The sequence below is a fragment of the Epinephelus fuscoguttatus genome, linkage group LG18 (assembly GCF_011397635.1).
Source record: "Epinephelus fuscoguttatus linkage group LG18, E.fuscoguttatus.final_Chr_v1".
NCBI lineage: Eukaryota > Metazoa > Chordata > Actinopteri > Perciformes > Serranidae > Epinephelus > Epinephelus fuscoguttatus.
Genome location: NC_064769.1, coordinates 37,823,552 through 37,845,991, shown reverse-complemented (window position 1 = coordinate 37,845,991; position 22,440 = coordinate 37,823,552). Strand labels below are relative to the sequence as shown.

At 44.1% G+C, this 22,440-nt stretch overlaps 1 protein-coding gene across 1 annotated transcript in view; it reads right to left on the bottom strand.

Moving 5' to 3' along the window:
- ttc28 (tetratricopeptide repeat domain 28) overlaps nucleotides 1-22,440 on the bottom strand; it is a 215,064-nt gene that overhangs the window by 67,107 nt on the left and 125,517 nt on the right. The window contains exons 4-5 of the mRNA XM_049604503.1: nucleotides 18,429-18,701; nucleotides 18,214-18,344 (exon numbers count right to left, since the gene is read on the bottom strand). Coding sequence (XP_049460460.1) covers nucleotides 18,214-18,344; nucleotides 18,429-18,701 — 404 coding nt within the window. The remainder of the gene's footprint in view (nucleotides 1-18,213; nucleotides 18,345-18,428; nucleotides 18,702-22,440) is intronic.

Genomic DNA, 22,440 nt, shown 5'->3' with positions numbered 1-22,440 from the left:
TTGTATCTGCAATAACACCAGTCGTCTGTAGTTCTGGTCCTTACTCCTGTCTGTAACAGTCAGTAGGAGGGGAGAAAGTATTCTGATCTTTTATCGAAGGAAAAGTAGCAAAGCTACAGAGTAAAAATACAAGTACAAGTCCTGCATTCAACAGTTTTAAAAAGTATCAGCATCAAAATGTTTTTAAAGTACCAAAAGTAAAAGTACTTGTTATGCAGAGTGGCCCATTTCAGTATCAAATCCATCCCTCTCCCCAGCAACACTTTCCAGCTCCTCCTGGAGGACCCCGAGGTGTTCCCAGACCAGATGAGATATATAATCCCTCCAGTGTGTTCTGGGTCTGCCCCGGGGCCTCCTACCAGTGGGACGTGCCCAGAACACCTCCAACAGGAGGCGCCCAGGAGGATCCTGATCAGATGCTGAACCACCTCAACTGACCCCTTTTGACATGAAGGAGCAGCGGCTCTACTCCGAGCTCCCTCCAGATGTCTGAGCTCCTCACCGTATCTCTAAGGCTGAGTCCAGACACCCTACAGAGGATGTAGATGGACCAGTAAATCGAAAGCTTTGCCTACTGGCTCAGCTCCTTTCACATCACTATAGACGCCTCGCCAAACCTATCTCGCACTCATTCATGAATAAGACCACAAGATACTTGAACTCCCTAACTTGGGGCAGTAACTGTCTCCCAGTCCGGAGTCAAATATATGATGAAATTGGATTTTAAATACTTATGCATTAAAGTGCTCATCACATTAATGTTGCAGCTCTCAACCCTGGAGCTTATTTTAATTACTTTATATACTGCTGGGTAGCTTTATGTCTAATGATAAATCATAATAAATTAGTTGGTGATATTTCATACAAAAAAGATAGACGGATAGATCACATGATTCCTTTCTATGCAACCAATCGGCGAATCTCATTCAGGGCGCCCTATTTAAACTGCTCTGGCCTGCCTACTGTTGCTGCTTCCTTTGCAAGCTGCTTTGCAACCTGCCTCCACCCCAGCTCCTCCTTTTGCTGTGTCTGACTTATTAATGTCATTTCTGTTTGTCATTGATGCTGCTCTCCCTGCCTTAGGCTTTCCATGTAGGCGCGTGGAAGGGCAGAGGTGTGCACTCTGCCTTAAGTTTACCAGGTGGTGCAAATCTGTTACTTAAAATATGCATAAAAAATAAAGAGGTGGACGTCACTTGGGGACTGGACATGGGGAAACAGAGATCTGTGTGGGTACATGAGATCTTTTAGAAACAGGGGAAATCACAGGGATGACCACCAGCTGGTCCAGGAGCTTTCCCCTGGATGATGGTCGATCTAAGGCTTATTTCAGGATCTGTTCAATCGTCTGGCCCAGAGTCCTGCACCAGGTCAGGTACCTGTTGGGTAACCCGTAAAAAATTGTGTGTAACAGGTAAAAATATGTATGTACATATATATACAAATTCATGGGTAAAAATGAACTAGGCGCGGGCAGGCAGCCGGTGAGAATATAAGTATTTTTATTTTTCAGAATAAAACAAAGTAAAAAGATGTGCAGTATATGCGTAATATTTTAATATCTAAATCACTCTTATAAAGCTGCAGTTTGAAAGTCAAAGACACAAGTTTAACCTTTGACCCCGTGGTCACATTGGTCACCGACGTGGAGGACTTCAGCCATGAAACTTTGCAGCCTGAGGATGAGGTGGCAGCCTACATGGAGTTCAAGACACCCAAGGAGGATCCTTTGGAGGTTTGATGGTGGTGGAAGGAGCATGCTAACATGTTTCCTAACCTGGCAGTGATTGAATGTTTTCACCATCCAGTCAAAGAGACGTCTCCTCCACTGGATTTGTAATTAACGGAGAACCAGCTTAATGTGAGTGTGTGTTTTATCACGGGTGCAGATCGGTCGCGGGACTTTATTAACGGGTGCGGCTTTGACTTAGACATAAAGACAGGTAACGGGTCAGGTCTGGCACTGAACTTTACGGGTATGGGCAGGTCAGAGCAGTCAGGACAGACAAAGTGATTCAGAAGTTGCAGATGTTTATGGGTTGTTTCTTGTTCTTGCTTTTAGTGGGTTTATTCCAGGTTGGATCAGAGTGGCAGTAACTGCAGGTTGTGTCCATCAGACTCTTTGACTTCTCTGTTTGCTGGTTTTCATGCACTCTGCATCGCAGCATGTGGCGCTGAGGCGTCACGACTGAGGCTTGTCCTGTGCAGTCAGCTTATCGTGGCTGGAACTTTAATCCTGTGTGTGTGTATTTATTATCCTGCTAAATACAAAAATGTGAATCATTCTTTTCTTTTTTTCCTGCCTGTTATGAATCACTGGGTCAGATAATCTGGTTAAACTGTTGGCTTGTTTACACCCTCTCTGATCGTCTCACTGCTCAGGTTTGTTCCCCTGCTGGACATCAGTACAGTGACGTCATCGTGTTTCCAGATCTCAGTGTTTTTGCTTTACGGTTCCTTTATGTGTTGGGAAAATTCTCCTCCTTCTTAAGATAAAAATCCTCTTGGAGCAGCTGGAGGAGTCATCTCGGAAAACAGGCTGTTGACTGCCACGCTGCAAACATACGATGGTCTGCATTGCTGTAGATTAAACTACTCAACAGGATGTAAAGGAGTTCAAATGAGCACAACCTTAAACATCTACACAAGTCAAATGAGTCATACACATTAAAGATGGGGTAGGCAGTTTAATTTGGAGGACAAAGTCCCATAATGAACTTTGAACATGTTGTAATTCAAGTGGTCTGAGACTAGAACTAGACTCCTGCTCCTCCTCTTGGCTCTGTTTTCAGGCTTTGGAAAATCTGGACTGTGACGGGCCAATCACAGCTTATTTCAGAGAGAGGGCGTTCCTATTGGCTGTTCTACAAATAAGGATGAGCGTCCTTTCTGCGAAAGCCTGATTCAATGGTGGAGAATCCTGCAGAGAAAGTTGCTGCTCAAGCATTGGCAACAACTGCCCACACTGCAAAGCAACCCCAAAAAAGTAAGACAGGTTATCAAAGAGAGTCTGACAATATAAGAAATAAAATGTGGCAATATCGGCAAAGAGTTTCATTGATGGCGAGAAAATGTTGCAAAGGCTCACAGCTTTGGCTTCATCAGCTGACATTAGCTAGAGCCCTGAAATACATTTTGTCCTTTGCCTTGCTCCCCGCTGCTACAGACTAGCTCGCCACAAGGAGAACTGGCTGCAGCTCCAGAGCCTGACCAACACCTTCTCTTCCCCAGTTTTCACTTATCGCCACTTTGTCAGTGACCTGTCATGTCTACACATCACGCACTACGTGTCCTCCTACGTCTGCTGTTGACGTTCCTGGGAGCCGCAACCAATGCAGGATGTCAACAAAAGAACATGGTTAGGTTGCGGCAACGAGAGCACATGTTTAGGTTTAGAAAAAAACATCAAGTCAAGACTGAGCTCCCAGGTAAAAGTCCAGGGTTTGTTTGACCCATCCACCACCCCTCTCACCCTAACCCTACAGGGACTTTCCAGCTCCTTATATTACATTGTTACTGGCAGCGTTTCAACTTGACGCCATCAAGCAGCGTGTCATACCACCACAACAGGTGCTGTCTGGCTGCATTATGAACTAACACTGCCCGCTGCATATCATACAGTTGCAACAGTTGAAGTCAGGCCAACTGGCAACATGTCATAAAACTGCGAGGAGCTGTGTCTGGCCTCGTTACAAACTGATGCTGCGAATTATACCGCCACAAAAGGTGACTTTTGGCGTCAGGTGTCTGACGCCAAAATCACGGACAATGCAGCAGTATTTGATAAATGTGAACGGGCTGAATAGACCCACGGTCTGCAGCAGCAGCAGCCACGTGAATCCAGCCAGCACAAACCCCAGGGCCAGGGCATCGTACAGCCCCGACACCCTGCCTCATCAACAAACCTTCTGTTGCTGCCATTACACAGATTAGACCCAGTGCTGCCCCGTTGCTAGCGGGTTTGTGCTGGCCTAATTTGAGCCTCTATAGCTGCTGACCAAAAGTCCATCTCCCAAACTGCTGCTAGCTATCCTCCAGGAGGGACTGTGGGGTGGCTAGCAGCTGATTCTGGTCTCATTTGTGGTCTGTTAAACAGAGCAAGAGTGGGACAAGAAGGGCTGAACGACAGCGCTACGTTCAGTTTTACAATTAAACAAGACTAGCGCGTGGATATGCCTGCTAACCTCTAGTGGGAGGGGCTTAGGGCAGAGAGGGGAGAGCTCACAGCAGTAAAACAGTGACTGAGAACATTTTACTGTCCAATAAATACTTTTACTTCTCATACTTTAGGTACATTTAACTGCACACTTAAGGTTTTGATTGCAGGACTTTTCCTTGTAGTGGAGTATTTTCACAGTGTGGTATTTCTACTTCAGTAAAGGATCTGAATACTTGCTCCATCTCTACTGGACAGGAAGAGGACACTGTTTGGAGAAAAAGTACAAGACATGGGGACGCCACCTCCTCACATCCCAAATGGAAACGTTATTGGAGGCTACAGGAGTGAAAGCTAATCTTTCACATCCTGTTAGACTCTGCTGCTGAGAGTCTCCTCCACTCAGGCTCCTGCAGCTCTCTTATAACTCTGTTTTAGCACATGAGGACACTTTTACAGCGCCTGCAGACGCCTAATGATTTCTGGCAGCGCTCTTCCTGCTAATTACAGGGACCTCTTCAGGCATAATACCATGCAAATCACCATGAGTGTTTCAGCTTTGAGTTCACACCGTTGTTGTCTTCGTGAAAACAAGGCCATGAACTCAAAACCACACACACACACCAAGATACACACATTGTGTCGACTGTACACACTTTCTCTGATTAGAGAAATGAGAAACGGTCGCAGCTCTTGTTTTCGTGATTTGAAACCTTCCCACTCACTCATCTGCTAACTAATCTTAAGGTTATTGGTATTGATCAGAGGAGTCATGGGAAATATTCGTCAGGTCTGAGGAAGTCTGTTTCAAATTAACAGAGAGAATGAAGTCAGGAGCTCCACAGTCTGTACTGACACATGTATCACTGCGTGCTGCGTCTGTTAAGTGTCAACACGTACATACACATCTGTACACATGCATGCTGCGACACAGAAACACAAATACTCTCATCACACAGCAGATACATGTTTTTGTGCAATAAAACACATTTATATCAAACAGTTTGTGGCAGATATTGATCCTGAAACTTTCCCTAAAACGTACTCATTTAAATGGATAAAAAGATTTCTTTATTTCACGCCATGCAACACGACTAAATATTCCCTGTGGCGGCTCAGATGTGGCAGCATTCACTGGCGAAGGAATAAACACTTCATTTCCACATCAATTACATGCATAACCATTTCTATCTTTGCAGAGGTCTGCTGCAGGATGATGACGCCTCAGCCTCACCATCATCAGCTAATAAACAGCTTCCAAACAATGTCAATCTCTCGTCTACATTTCAGCTGCACTTTAAATAAGCACCAAGTGTTTCCCACCATAATTCACAAAAGAATAAATAACAGATATTCAAAAATAGGAGCAGAGCACTCATTAGGTTGCACCTGCAGTGGAGACGCTACACTATGTTATTATCTGTGACACATATTCTCTTTCGCCGTTCTATCACAGATTAAACACTGGGAAGTCCACCTGCTGCAGGACACAAACCAAACCTCAGGTAAATATACTCAGATTTAACATGGAGTGGTTCTCTGGGAACAAAATGGTTAACTGCTAGCTTCTCAGAGAAGAAGTGTGTTTTGACGGCACCTGGTGAAAAATAGGCTTTTGGGATCTCAAGTATCTTTCTGAGAAGATGAGCAAACATAGGAATACTGCACATCTATTTCCAAACAGGTGCAAAGGAGAGGGACGAGAGGAATCAAACTTGGAGAAAAGACTCCTGCACACTTACAAAAATAATGATTTTAATGCAGCAACGTTTCAGTGACTAGACCTTGCCTGATGAAGGAAGATGTAAAATGGGTCATTTTCGAGTGTTGCATCTGTTCAAAGTAGTTGTTGCCTTACTGTTTTTAAGTATAAAAAGTCAAAGTTAACATGCAGAGTGCCTCCTTTCACAGAGTTGTATTATCGGGGCCTAAAGCTTTGATCAGACAGAGCATGTTTCAGCTGCCTGGGCGGCTTTTAGTGATAGTTTTCAATGAGAGTCAAGTGTTTTGTTTGCACCTTTTGCATTGCCCAGTAAGGCCTCCTGAAGTGATTCAATTTTGAGTCACAGGGTACCAAATCAATTAGATTTTTATTCGATTCGATGTTGATTTGATTGGGGATATCTCAGTTACAATATGGATTTTTGCTAAAACGTTAAAGAGATTCTCAGCAGCGAGTGACATCTTGTGATATTTCAGAGGAAGACTACTGCTTAACGAGAACAGAACGGGTCAAGTGAAAGGTAAAGAGACACTTTAGACACTTACAATAACAATCAATCTTTTTTTTTTTTTTTACTTAATTTGTATTAGTTTTTACAAGAACAAAAGAGCAGACAAAAACCAACAACAACAAGCAGGAACATCACAGGCAAAGGTTGAGCAAAACAGAAAACAAGAAGAAGCAAGGCTACACTTCAGTGTCACTGACAAAGGGTCCTCCATGTCCATGATCGTCTCTCAAGACCACAAAGGTCCCCATGATCCCCAACTTTGACCCCTGGAAATCCAGGGCCCCTCCAGGGACGGAGAAATCGTCCAGTCATCCATGAGCCACTATCTATCCCAACACCAAGGGAGGCAAAACAAAATTCACCAAACAAATGACATCACTTCGAAGTCGGATTTTATATTTTTCCAGTATTGTTCAAATTCTTTGTGGCATGTCTCAGAGAAAAAGTCAGTTGTTCTATAACATCAATTTCCTTAACTATTTCTATCCATTCAGAGGCTGTGGGAGACTCTTTGCTCAGCCATTTCCTGGTTACTGTTTTTTTTTTTTTTTTTTAACAACCTGCTAGTTGTATTTGTAATAAATACATGCACAGTTGCCCATGTACAGTTTCACATGGTGTGTGTTTGGGATACAGGTCATAGGAAATTACAGATTAAATAGTCAACGGAACCCATTAAGAAGAGCAAAAACGTGGGACAGACAGAATGACTGACTGACAGAATGACACACTGACAGTTTCCGTGATTATGTACAGCATACCATACCATGACTTAGTCATACCAAACATTAGAAAACAACAAACACCAACATTGGTCCACAGGGGGAGCCACAGCGATCGGTCGCATTTTAGCCATTTTGAAGCATTTTTCTGTTGTTATAGCGCCACCCAGTTGCCAATTAGAGTTAAATTTCTCCAGTCACCTTGAGGCGTCCTGTTCTACATATCTACCAAGTTTAGTAAAAATCCATATGGCGGTTAGGCCTAGATAAGAAATGAGCTCTCTAGCGCCCACATTTTGTTTGATGGGCTCAATAATGGAGGGGTCCCCTCAGATTATGTGTGGTCATATGCCTACAAAGTTGCGTGGTGATGGGTGAAACCCTTGAGATGTTCTACACCTTTATGTGATGAGCCACGCCCTCCGCAATATTCATTGCCTTATAGAAGCTCAGTTTTAGGAAGTTTTCCAACTTTTGCCAAGAGGGAACTTTAGATATTGCTCCCTAGATTATGTTCACCCAGTTTCATGCAGATCGCTCAAACTTCCTAGGAAGAGATCCATTTGAAGTGTTTTTCAAAAAATTCAAAATGGCGGAAAATCTATATAAGCGGAAGTTATGGGTTCTTGAGGCAAATGTGTTCCTCATGAGGAGAGGCATCTCTGTGCAAAGTTTCATGTCTCTACCACATACGTATGCCCATTCAAAGCTTGACATTTCAATGGGTTGCTATAGCGCCCCCCTTTGGCCAATTGATGTAATATTGCTTCATTGGCATCCTCCCATGACCCTCTACCACTGTGCCAAATTTCACATGGACTGACCAAGTCAGTGAGGAGAAAAACGTGGAACACACACACACACACACAGAGAGTTTTGGTCATTAAATAGTAAGATAAGGTCCAGGTTGAGCAATACCAAAGTTGTCCTTTGAGTAAATGTACTCAGCTACTTTCCACTGCTGGTTAAGTTTCTAGGAAACAGTCTCCATAAGTTACTGACTGGAAACATGAAGAAGAGGATTTTCAAGGACAGTCTGAAACACGGGAAACATGTTCACCAGTGAAAATGATTCTGTTGAACGCAGCTTTTATCAGTGAACACACAGTGTGATGTAATTACCAACAGGCTCTGTCTGTCACACTGACTCCTTGATGCAATCCCAGCGACAGTGATGAAGTTAGAGTCTCTCTGAACACGACCAGCAGTCACACAGACTCTCTCTCCAAAATTTAAATATGACTTTGACCTTTGGAGGCACACAGCGACGGACAGCAAAGACTGAGCCGCAGACTATAATGAAATGTTTGCAAGTTTAAAGAACGTGAGAGAGAGGAGAAGAAGCTATGAATTATTAAAGAGGAGTTATTAGCATGTTCGTTACTCATTTATATCCCAAACGCACTCCCTTCCTCTCTGATTCACACCAGTGTAAGCCTTCAAGTTTCAGGGTGTGAACAAAAAGAAAATTAGAATTATAGAAAACAACTATTTTCATGTAGATCTTCCTACAGCTGTTTTAACCCTTTGTTTCCACGTGTCCAGCTCTACAGTTAGTAACTGATCAGAACTTGTTAACAAAAGGCACCAAATCAAGTTTTTTAAACAACATACACTCACTGGCCACTTTATTAGGTACACCTGTTCAACTGCTTATTAATGCAAATATCTAATCAGCCAATCAGGTGGCAGCAGCTCATTAACATTTAGTCATGTAGACATGGTGAAGACGAGCTGCTGAAGTTCAAACGGAGCATCAGAATGATGAAGAAAGGTGATTGAAGTGACTTTGAACGTGGCATGGTTGTTGGTGCCAGACGGGCTGCTCTGAGTATTTACTGGGATTTTCAGCACAACCATCTCTAGGGTTTACAGAGGATGGTCCCAAAAAGAGAAAATATCCAGTGAGCCAAAATGCCTTGTTGATGCCAGAGGTCAGAGGTCATGGCATGGTTTAAACACCACAACCTACCTGAGTATTGTTGCTGAGCGTGTCCATCCCTTTATGACCACAGTGTACCCATCTTCTGATGGCTACTTCCAGCAGGATAACGCACCATGTCACAAAGCTCACATCATCTCAAACATGACAATGAGTTCTCTGTACTCCAATGGCCTCCACAGTCACCAGATCTCAGTCCAATAGAGCACCTTTGGGATGTGCTGGAACGGGAGATTCTCATCATGGATCAACTGTGTGATGTCATCATGTCAATGTGGACCAACATCTCTGAGGAATGTTTCCAGCACCTTGTTGAATCTGTGACACCAAGAATTAAAAAGGAGGTCCCACCTGGTACCAGCAAGGTGTACCTAATAAAGTGGCTGGTGAGTGTATATAATCATTTTTTATGATGTGATGGTCACCCTGCTGTCAGAAGAACTGCAGCTACCAACAGTAGCAACAGTGTATGTTTTGTATCTAGCTAGTTAGACAGTAAAGGAACGTTGACTTCAACATGATTTGCTCTTCTGTGTGAAAACGAGATCCTTCAGTTCAAGCGTTCATGAATTGATAAGACACCCAGCGATGTCACGTTCCTGTAAATCAGAGCCTTAATGAATGCTAAAATCTGAAAACAGCCAAACTGACCTTTGGTGAAATTCACCTTCTAATTAACATCATGACAAACTGCTCTTTTCATTTCTCTTCATGTGTGTGTTTGCGTGAAAGGAGACGACAGCACACACCCACTGAAATCCCAATTCCCAGCAAAGTGATGAGTGTAAACACATAAAATCCAGTTGACACATCTCCGAGGCAGGAAAGGGAGATTTAATAAATGACGGGGAGGCCTCTGTGTGTACAGTCAACCGGCCAGACAAGTGTTTGATTTCCCTCAAGGACACGATGTTTCCCCTGCACCAGAAAACACACAAAAAAATCCAATCATGTTGTGTCTGGGCCCGCGAGCCCGAACACAGTCTGTGTTTATGTCTCTGTTTAGATATATGAGAAAAAGGCAGAGAGACTGACAACCCTTCTCATTTTGCACGATAAGCATCAAAGATCCAACCTGTCATTATGATATCTTTATATAATGTTGCAGGGAAACCTCATTAGGAGAGTCTGCGTGGGTGAAAAGAGAAAAACCTTGTGAGCAGGAAGGAAAAAAGAAAAGATCTCTAAATCTAAATAAAGAGGAGACAGTGGCGGTGCATCCTCCGCCTGCTGCTGCTGCGCTCGATAAACTGGCCAGCAGAGATGCAGGAGGTTTGGAAAAGCGATGCTCAATCACCCCCAAAAAATATGGGCTTTTCACCCTCAGCATGGGATAAAGGAAGAAATGAGTTCTCCTGCTGCGTCAGGGGGAAATGACAGATCTGAGTTAACTTGGCTCTGAGAGACTGAAAGTCTGAGTCAGTACATACAGAGGTGAGAGAGGACAGAAGGACGGACTGAGAGAAGGAAGTCTGAAGGAACAGAAAGAATGGAAAGAAGCCTGAGTGGGACAAACTGCAAACATCACTCCAAAATTCACAATCTGATATTGTTTTTTATTTGTTCTCATAAGGTGTTCTGTGCAAGTTTGTGAAATTTTGGCACGCTGCTCTATCATCATAGGTCATCAAACTCCTTGATTTCCTGCATTATAATCAAAATGAATGCAGCGTTAAATAAAAACTGGACAGCAACGATACTATGAAAGTGTCATGTGGGCCAAGCAGTGTTGTAGTCAGGAAGACCACCTCAGTCGAGACCAAGACCAGTTCGACACTGCTTGACTCAAACAGAATGTGGAATATGAAAACCACAGTAGGCACTCCCACATATGTGTGTATGTGTAAGTGCAGCAAAAGAAAAATGTCTTGATAAGATAATCAAACGGCATTGAAGAGGTGAATTTTATCCATCCATCCATCTTCATCCGTTTATCCGGAGCTGGGTCGCGGGCTTGGCAGGCCCAGCGAAGCACCCCAGACGTCCCTCTCCCCAGCAACACTTTCCAGCTCCTCCTGGAGGACCCCAAGGTGTTCACAGGCCTGATGAGATATGTAATCCCTCCAGTGTGTTCTGGGTCTGCCCCGGGGCCTCCTACCAGTGGGACGTGCCCAGAACACCTCTAACAGGAGGCGCCCAGGAGGATCCTGATCAGATGCTGAACCACCTCAACTGACCCCTTTTGTCAAACTAGAATGACCATCGTTAAACAGAGGAGGTGGCCTGCGACACCACTTATCACCCACTTACAATGCAGTCTTGGGATCCCTCCCCAGACTGCTCAACACCCATTCACACCTGGACCCATCTACCCCTAACGACACACAAGGTGACCAGGTGGATCAACTCTGTAAGGGTTCACAACCACAAAGGGTTTAAAGCCTTCGACTCCGCACCAGTCATTTAGAACTGGAGAAGCCTCTAAGGTCCTCAAGAAACTCAAGTCCAGCTGCCAACGATACAGCATTTAGGATTACCATGACCTGGATGACTGAGAGTCTTCACCGACATTTACAAGAATGAGACGGATAAGGTCACATAGACCTTAACCTTTGACCTATGACTGCCAAAATCTAATTAGTTCATCACTCAGTCCAGGTGAATGTTGGTGCCAAATTTGAAGAAACTCCTTTGAGGCATTCTTGAGATATCATGTTCACAAAGATGGGATGTACGTATGGACGGACAGACGGACTATCCCAGATGGTAAAACAGTGACAGGCCGCTAAAAACCAACTGGTTTTGTTTCATGTTGTATGGCGTCACACCATCCATCATCCTTACCTCCGACAAGGTCAGATCATACACTACATCACTTCAGACACGAATTAAATGTACAAATATAACGTGTTCGTGGTTTGCTGAAACGTACAATGCCAACATTTTCTTCTGGAGACTAAGCTGCAACAACAACCACAAAGACAAAAAATCTCCTCTTTGACACAATCTGAGCATCGTTAACATCACAAAGGTGGTATTCAAATTACAAATAGGGGACACACTGCCAATGATTTTCATCATCAATTCATCTATTGACTCTTTCCTTCATTAACCAATTTACTGTTTATCACATGAAGTCCATCACCATTTGTTTGAGTCTGAGACGACGTCTTCAAATATCTTGTTTTGTCAACCCAGTCTCACTCTGAAGGCGTCGAAATCCGGTGCTCAGGCAGTGACTTGTGGCGTCAGACACTGATGACGAAGGCCGTCCTTTACCATCGGCATGATACGAAGCTGGTTGCTTTGGGCGTCTTCACCCGACTTTCACCCAGGAGAGCGGTGTTTGTGTCCCGCAAGATTCTAAAGCCAAACCCTGTTCTTTTTTTCCTAAACCCGACCATGTGTGTTTGTTGTTGAAGGAAAAGCATTGTCAGCACAGTGCTTTTATTTTGAAAGACTGTATGCAAACTGTACATTTCCTGTGAAAACAGAAGTGTATTTTGAAAACAGACAATGCATGTAACAGGCTGAAGTTGACACGGCGTCCCAGAACGTCAACAACCAACACACCCAGGGTACCTTGGACGCCATATGTGGACGTGGAAAGTCCATGACCAAACGTGGACATGTGACGAGGTCACAGTGAGGATGATTCTCAGCCTTTAAAGATTTATTGATTTCCCATATTGTTGCTTTTTAATTTTCTGTCACTGAAAGGTTTAATTACAGCAGTTGTGCTGGATTAAAAAATATTAAACTATAAAGGTGCTGCCTTTTTTCCCGTGTCCACCCCTGAGGGTTAAACCTGAGCTCTCTGCAGGCGGCGTCTTTGTTTGGAAGCTGGCTGTCTGGAAGCGCTCAGATAAACACACATGTACGGCAGCAGAGCAAACACACAGTGGGAGATATGGATTTCTGTTGATGAGCGTGTTTCAGTGGCCTCGGGCTGTGCACCTGTGGAGGAGAGGCTCAATAATCTGTCTGTCAACAACACGCTGGACACACGCGCTGCAGACAGAGACGCCACTCCGTCTGCTTTGGATCCTGAGCTTCATGACAGAAGTAGATGTGCAGGATTAACGTGACAGAAGCTGCTCAGAAACACGAGCAGACATGGCGTACTCCTGTTAGACACTCGCCGCTTCCATTAAAACGAGCTCACTCAAAGCCTCATTCGTCTTACTGACAGCTGTTCAATCCGCCTCTCCACGTCCACGATGCAATCACATGCTATTAAGTGGCCGTGTGTGTGTCCGAGCGTGTGTGTGTCCGAGCGTGTGTGTGACTGTAATATCGAGCTGCCGCTGTGTGAGGGTCCAGTGGAGCCTCCAACAACATTATAGTGGCCGTAGTTACAATAAAGCTGCACATTAGAAACGTCTTATTGAGTTAACAGCCAGGAGATATATAACAATAATAATAATCAGCTGTCTATATGTATCCAGATATTGTTGTAAACAGATACTTTCCCTCCCTGTTTAAAAGCAAAAGCCGTCCACACGTCATTTTACAAATATCCTTGTCTACACCAGAACCCTAAAATGACTCCAAGCGCTCACGTGTGCAGTGTTCACACAGACAGTGTTGTTGCTGCAGAGCTGCCTGCTGTCTGTATCTGCTGTATTTCCACAACTGAAAGCTGATACTCCACATATTTATGGAGCCATGCAAACCAACAGACAGGCGGTGAAGATGGTGCTGTGATGATCATACCGCGCTCGTACCACCTTTTGCTACGGTTTCAATGTTTACATCCTGTCACAGGCATTAAAATACTATAAGTATGTGTTTTTATCTCAATACTTCCTGCTTCCGTTTCAAAATAAAAGTCCCCCTGTGGACAGAATGCCTTCATTTGTTCAACACGAGGCTTTTATTGTGAAATATTGGCAGGATGATGTTGTTGACAGTGCAGAGGTGAAAACACGCCTCACCAGGCAGCGTAATGTTGTGTTCACACCACCACATGCGAATTTTCACATCACATTACTCACGCTGGAATATTTTGTGTTGACTTCTTTCATACGTGCAAATAAGGGCCGTTTCATAGTCGATGCACGCAACGCGATGCAAGCAATGCACTTCCTTCCATAGTCAACACATTGGACGCAGGCGACACTTGAAATGCAATACATCGCTCGCACAATAGGGGGTAGCAGAGTTACTGGTACATTCTGGCTAGCTAGTACTGCTAGTTTTCCCTCCTCGCCCGCCATATTTCACACCTGCTTCTTCTGCAGCCCCTTTTACACTGCCAGATTTTCAGTGAATGTTGGGCTGTTTTGCCGTTTAGACACACAGAGCCGGATTGGCGAGTTGATCCGAGGTGCCCAATTTTCCGCCTCGTAGGGTAGACATATTGGTGGAACCCTTTTAGTTTAAACAGACCGAGGCGGCCTTCTGCAACGGGAGGGGCTGTTGATGACGCCGCACGTGCGAGCCACTGGCGGTGGATAAACAGGAAACAGCTGATAGCAGGAATTAGCGAGCAGCTAGTAGCAAGAGGGAAACACAAACCTGACAGACACTGTAAAGATGAGCAACTGAGGAGACAAGGAATTGCGCGTCCTCCTTGTCCTCGCAAACGAGAGGCCATTAACTGTCAGATGACGGGGACGGTGAAGAACGGGCCGACTTATGAGAGAATCACCGAAGGACTGACCAGCCGTGGCTTCCCTCCCACGTCACTGTTTACGTCACACGCTGAGCTACACGTTTTGTTACTTGCTCACGCCCCCCATTGCCCCGAAAAAGGCACATTCTGTATAAACAAAAGTAGGTAGGCGCCATTTTGCTGCACTCCCCAATTTTGTTTTTATACTGCCAATGCTGAAAAAAGACTGATTGGGTACATCGCTTGCATTATCACCCCCACTGGCAACGCATGGTGTTACACGTGCCGCTGCATTGCGTATCAAAAAAATGGACAACACATTTTGAGACGCAACAACGCATCATGGCGGCCAATGCATCCCAATGCATTCACGTCTACCTGCCTTTGCATCGACTACGAAACGGCCCTAACTCGCATCATACACACTTGAAATCCCTTAACTGATGAATGAACTTCCTCCGGTAAGTTCTCTCGAACATAAGAGTATGACGTGAAATTGCGCTACTTGCTTCACTCGCACTGCTTAAGTTGCGTATTTCGCATCATTGGCATTGTGTCTATTGCACCAGCTGTTTCAAATGAAGCTTGTATCCTCTGCAGTTCAGTCAGACAACTTACGTTTTAAATCTTTATTTCAACAGCAGACTATAGTTAGAGTTTGGTGTCTAGACTCTGACCTCATCACTTCCTGCTGATATGTTTACATGAGATAATGGCAAGTGATGATTTAATAACGTGTGTGTATGAATCAGTGCAGCTCGCATAAGTCACTCAATTTGTGGTCAGTAAAAGCCTCGTTGCTATTATGAACTTTATTCCTTTATATCCTTCTGCTTTATCAAGAAATAACATTCTCTGCTAGCTTGATGCTAACGGTTCAGCAGGATGCTAAAGTGCCTCTGCTGCTTCACACACAGTAACGTCCCCACAGGAAATATCAAAAAGGCTGGAACGTCCTGAGGCGTCCCAGACGTGGCGTCGGTTGTCGCCTACTATGACACACCACATGAGATAAAACAATGGATTACTGCGTACAATGCTCAGTGTCGTTCATGATCTGAGACGACACTGTACGACGCCACATCGGGTTGATGTCGTGTAGTCTGAACCCTGACTGACAACATGTCAACAGGTAAACAGTCACAGACATAAATACTCTGCTGGCACACGTGAAACTATCGACACAGACAGCAGAGAAAACAAGATCGAAGAACATTATTGATTAACACACACACACACACACACACACACACACACACACAATGTTGCTCATATTTCTCCTTCAATATTAAAGAGACAATACAATATTCTACAGACACAGAATAGTGAGATTAAATAAAATATTAAATCCTGCTTTCACACAACGGTGTATTCTCACATGTTGATGAAGTTCAGAAAGCAGCACACACACACACGCGCACACACACACACACACACACACAGAAGTAGTTAAACGAAGGTAAACACACACAAACAACCTGACAGCTTCAGTTTGTGTGTGGAGACATAAAGGGGCCAGAGTCTAATCTCTAACAGCGATCTAATTAACTATGGTTTTCACAACTGTCCGAAGTGTTTGAGAAGAGAGCCGGTGAGTTTAGCTGCAGCCCGGGGCCAAGACGAAGAAAAACTGCTTTCCAGAGAACATGAGAGAGCCGGAGAGCAGAAAGAGATGTTCCAAACACGCTGAGAGAAGTTTGTTTTTCTGTTGGTCTGGGCTGTGATGTAATCTGGGCGATCTCTGGAGATCTACAGTGTTGGATAAACTGCTGATGCTGTCATATCATATATACTGTGGACTAACGGCTATGGCTCCTAAATAATACATATCAGGTGGGAATGAAAGTTTGCTCAACAACAAATCAAGTCTACGTCAGCACTGCACAAGAACACATCTGATTCTTTGTGCTGTTAAGTCTCGCTGCCTTCTGGTTCTCAAAAATTCAATGTGCAGGATTTGACGGCATCTACTGGTTGAAATTAAATATTATATTCATAACTATGATTTCATTAGTGTGAAATCACCTGAAATTAAGAATCCTTGTGTTTTTGTTCCCTCACAATGAGCCATTGATATCTACATAGGGAGCAGGTCCTCTTCCATGGAGTCTGCCTTGTCTCTACAGTAGCCCAGAACGGACAAACCAAACCCTGGCTCAGAATAGATGCATTAATCTGCCACCATCAATCTCAAACATGCTTGCCACATGGGGGAAGTCTTAGCTCTGCAGTGTTACCACTAGATGGAACTAAATCCTCCACACTGGACCTTAAAATGAAAAGTATCATCTCTACCACGTGTTACATGTTCGGCAGCAGTTTAATGTAATTAAGTACATTTAAGTATAAGTATAGTACTTTCAAAGTAACGTCAGTACTGGAGACATAGTGGTGACAGTCGACCCCACCTCCCCGTGGTCTTCATGACCTCTGGGAAGGACCCTGGAGACGAGGCCTGACTCTAATGGACTGGTCCAGTCGGTTAAACTCAAGACAAAAACAGGAATCTTAAACCTCGTCTCCACCAAACCCTTTCAGTCCAGCACCTCTGGAACCAGCAGTAAGCCTTCAGACATGGTACCTAGACCCTCGGTGTGTTCAGACAGTCCTCTTAAATGTGGGCGGGGTTGTTGTCACTCACTGCTCCGTCCAGCACTCGCTGTATTTCCTCATCAGCGGTGACACAGATGGAAGTCTGCACCTGGTTTATCGTCCACAGAACGAGGCTGCACGCCCACATTTTCACAACAAAATAGAACAGGCTGCAGTGAGAGTCTCTCTCCATGGGATATTTCAAAATAGCAGCTTTGTGCATTTAGTCCTTCTCAGGCAAGCTCAGGGGTTTAGTGTTGCTGTAGCCCACAGGAAGTGAGGATTAGAATATATGACCTTCACATAATCCGCTCCAAATGAATCTATATTTTTAAAGTCATTACTAAAAGTGTGTGTCATATAAAAACTAAAGTGATGGTCAAAGTTGTCACAGTGAAATTTAAGGTGTGCTGATGGATTCACGTCATCAACTCATGCATTGAGTAACATTACAAGTTAACGTTCCACCTTAAAAGTTGATCTGTGTGCTAGGTGCCCCAACAGAGGGGGGACCAAACATGGGGACGCTAAGGAACGCTTCTGTTGGTACCATCCACAACTTTCACTGTGGAGACAGAAAAAAAGCGTACCTATCCATCCATCCATCCAGATGAAGTAGCTCATGAAAAATATGGCGTGCCAGATTTAGTAACGACAGCTGCGTCCAACACTTAGCATCAGAGTAACGGAGTGGACCACATTAAAGAACTCAGACTGGGAGATCTCTACTTGTACCTAGTATACTGGTAACGTCCCATCCCTGCAGGGACGTTTGCTGCATGCGTCCCCTTTAAACTTGTTTACCATCATTCTGTGGACGTGTGGGGTCACAGAAATCAGGCTGTTATCTCTAACTTGAGCCTCTTTTACATGCACTGAGACTGAACTCGTCTAGACATTACCCAGAGGAGCTCTGTGAACGCAAATGTCTGAATCAGTTGGATCAGTCGGACATCAAGCAGACTTTACCCTGCCAGCTCCCTTTCTCACACCTATGCATTCAGACGTACCTCTCTGTCCTTGAGCTTCATGGCCAAGACCAGCTGGTTCCTGTGATTGGCCAGTGCTTCTCTGTAACTGCCTTTGGAGAAGAGGGCAGAGCCGAGGTTCCCATGAGCACGGCATTCACCTGACTGGTCACCTGTGACGAGACACAGAGTATGTGACGTTCACATTCTCCACCATCAGTTCACACCTCGCTCCATCACTGCCTCCTCTTCCATACCTAAAGTCTTGGTCACCTCCAGGTCCTGCTGCATGTACGCCATGCTCTTCTCCGCGTTACCCAGAGACCAGTAGGCCGAGCTCAGGGCCGAGAAGACGGATCCACGCAGCTTTAGCGAGCACGTGCCGATCTTCAGCCCGGCCTCCAGCACCACGACTGAGGCGCCGTGGAAACTGTGGGTGAGCAGCTCCTGACCGATGACGGACACGACCACAAACGGGCTCTTGTCCAGCTTCATCTTCTGCAGCTGCTGGTACGTCGGCTCAAGGGAGTCTGCGGAGGTGGAAAGACAAAGACACAGGTCAGAGGTAAAATGTGGGTCAGGCTTTTTTTAAAACTCGCACCAGCCTGGCCTGATATGAGACCCAAGCCGCACTGCCCGATTTTCCCCGTTTTTCTACTCACTGACGTGGTCAATCTATGTGAAACTGCACATAGGCATTGAGGACTGGCATAGGTAGAAGGTGACAAAGCTACCAATGGGTATGGACTAGTATTTAGTAATTATCACAATATAAAATGTGTTTTCTGTTTTAAAAAGTGCAAACGTAGGAAGACAGCAAGTACAAACCAACTTTTAACTGGTTATGTCTTAAAGAAGTATTTCGCTGCTGGAAAGATGGTCTGTCTGTGTAGTGGAAAGACACTGGAGCTACATGACCAGAGAAAACAGTTAAGGGTCTGTGGCATTTTACTCAAGAGGTAGAAAACTAGAACTACTAGAATGCACCTGACCAGACCAATAAACACTCCCACTGGTGGGTGACGTAACGTGAGCTCGTCCGTTTGACACAATGGCAGCCAGATGGCAACAAACAATCTCATATTACAGTTAAACAGTAACTAAAACATGCTTCTGAAAACGCCTGATAAGGTAGTAACAGAGTCTTGGTTTAAATTTGATCATCTGATATTTTTGGCTTCTGTTTTTGCTGTGCAGGAAACAGTATGGCACCCACTTCCTGTTCACAAACTCTCACTATTACAGCTAAACAGGGCACTAAAATATGTTTCTAAAAACACTGTAGGCAAGAAATAGGCTGTGCGCTAACAGAATCTTGATTCATATTTGATCCGCGCTGCCTAGTTTTACTATTTGATCAGATTTCAGTCTGAGTTTGAGAGAGAAGCAGAGAGGTGGGTCTGTCTCTTGGTCCGCTTCTATACTCCTTGTGTCTGCCGTGGCAGCATTAGTGGCGCACAATATGAAAATGTCTGTAGCTCAATTATCGAGAGAGAGAGAGGGAAAGAGAAGGTGGAAGGTGGACTATTGCACCATGTTTCTGTAGGTTCTTAACCTCTCTAACTCCGCCAGGACGCCGATGTCCTCGCTCCCCCCCTCCTCTGTTAAATGGTATCTCCCAGGCGCACTACGTCATCAAACCGTGTGATGTTTGGTATTGCCGGATTCAGGAAGCTCTCGACTTTTCAAAAATAACATCTTTTTTCTTTTATTTATTATGTATTTGGCACCAGAGCAGCCTAAACACACAAAGTCCAAAATCGTGATGAGTGGTGACAAGTCATGTCATGCTGTTTTTCAACGGGAAAAGTTAAAGGATTACTCGTGATCTTATGTGGAGCTGTTAGTGGGGACTTAGCTGGTTTATAAAGGTAAGAGTCTCACTCCTACCACTATTGTTGGCTGAGATATACCGTCTAGAATGTGGGATCATAACGTTCATGTTTCATATGGCTTTATTTGGTGATATTTTATGGTGTTTCTGTGTCATAAACAACATCAGCTATCATAATCACACCTGATTTCAATAAGGTACAATGTTTGAAGCTGGCTGAGTGTTGTTTGATCACTGATAGTACTGTTTTGAAGCAGAGTGAGTGACTTGTCATTTGGAGCTCCGCCTGGATCTTTTCATGGATAAAACACTGTAGAATGGTCATACTTTGAGCAGTCTTCTTCAAATTTGAAACAAGTGTTCATTGATAGTGTGCCTACAGCCCCACAGTGTCATTTACCTGCTCAGATGAAGCCACAGACAGTTATTCATCCTGAAACACATTTTTTATTTTATTTTAGGCAAAATCTTCAATTTTTTACTGACTTCAGAGGCCCATTACTCTGTCTCTGTATCACCTAGAGTGTTTCTGACACTTTCACAAGAAACTTCAGGGAGTTTTCTTTCTGGCAAGACCTCATGCATGCATGTAGTCAGAGCGGTTCAGAAGCTACAGTCATTTTAAGTTGGGTATGTCATTTTAGGCGTTTTCGCTACAAAATGGGGGTGGAGTGCAAGAGGTTAATAACTTACTCAGAAAGCTGCTCCGTCACTTTATGACCCCGCAATATTTTCTAACAAGCTTACTGAACCCACCCGACTTTTGGGTCCACTCGTGGGAGCCACGGGTTGTGGGTTCGACCTACCCATCACTACAAGTATCCTTTAATTAAGTAAACGTGCTTACACCACACTGTGAATGTAGATGCACAAGGTTTAAATGAAATGTGGTTCTCACAGGAAGTGACGCTACAAACATATGATGATCTTATAGAATATGATGCATCGCTGTAGATTAAACTACACAACAAGACATAAAGGAGTTAAAATGAGCATAAACATCTACAGCAGTAAAATGACACATGAATGCAGCAGGAATATTAATCCAAACACATCAGATAGAAAAGAAAAACACTGACTGCATCAACAGTATATGGACTTTAACTTGTAGTGGAGTATTTTAACCGTGTGGTATTAGTACTTAACTTAAAACATGTCCTGAGCCATCAGCATGCATTTCCCTTGATCATTTTGTGTCATAGTGTCACAAACTGCTGTGAAATATTCAAATAGGAATTTTTTTTCTGTTTTGGATATTTACTGGCTGATTTTCTGCAACAATTTCTTCACAGCACCAAATTTCTACATGTCATGAAAAAGATTATTGATGAGTGAGCATTTTCAGAATCACATTTCCTGCTGAAATGAAATGTGACAGACAGTTATATGCAGATTGCTGGTAAAATGCTGGGTGTGCATGAGGATGGAGACTGCGGAGCATTGGCGGCTCTGACAAACTGAGATTGTTGTGAAACTCTCAGAAGACAGCCGCCGAACAAAAGTGTGAAATGCAACTGAACGCTGCCTGGAGACATCAGACCGACTGTTGGACTGAGGTTTGTATTATTAAAGTGTAGCTCTTCTAGCAGTGGGTATTTTGATATTTTCAGAGAGTTGTGTATCTGTTTCTGTAACCAACATCTCGACTGAGTGAAAACCGAAAGAAAAAGTGTCAATAACAAACTTGTGTTGCTGAGAAACTGCAGCCGCTCTGACAATAGATTTATTGAATCTGTGTTAATCAAGGGCAGTAGCTTTATGTCTGTTACACCGCGCTGCATCCTGCATCCTAAACTGCTGCAGCTCCTCTCTTTGTGTAACACCGAACAGGAAGCAGCTCTGGAGGCGCAGGTTCATCTGTCAAGGCTCAAATAAAACAGACATCACACCGTAAATGTTTAATTAATGTGAAGGTTTCATCTGTGGGGAGTGTACGCTGGTAATGTCAAGAACAGGAGCAGAGTTGTGATGCTAGTCGGAGCTAATGAACTGGATGGAGGACACGTTCATGATCGACCTCAACAAAGCTGACGGTCTGTCATTACGCATATATACCTGACACCAGCAGAGTTCCAACACATTTTCAAGGACAAAATTTCAAAACTTTTCCATGACTTTTCAAGGATCTGTAATACATTTTTCATTTCTTCTTATTTTTCCCCTGTTAAAGGAGTTTTTTGGAGATTTTTTCCTTGTCCCCTGTGAGGGTCCAAGGAGATGAAGTGTTTTAGCAGCTGGAGGCGGCTTTTTGTACTTGTTTTTAGAGAGAATGAAGTGTTTTGCTCACATTTTTGGTTGTGACGTGCTTCGTGTCTCTGTGCTCTAGGTGTTTGCTGATTTTTCCAGAGCACTCTGAACTCCTCGAGTCCAAAAGAAACTTCAACTCAGAGTGGAAAAGGCCCCACGTAATCTTTTTTGCATTATCTTTTCCCCAT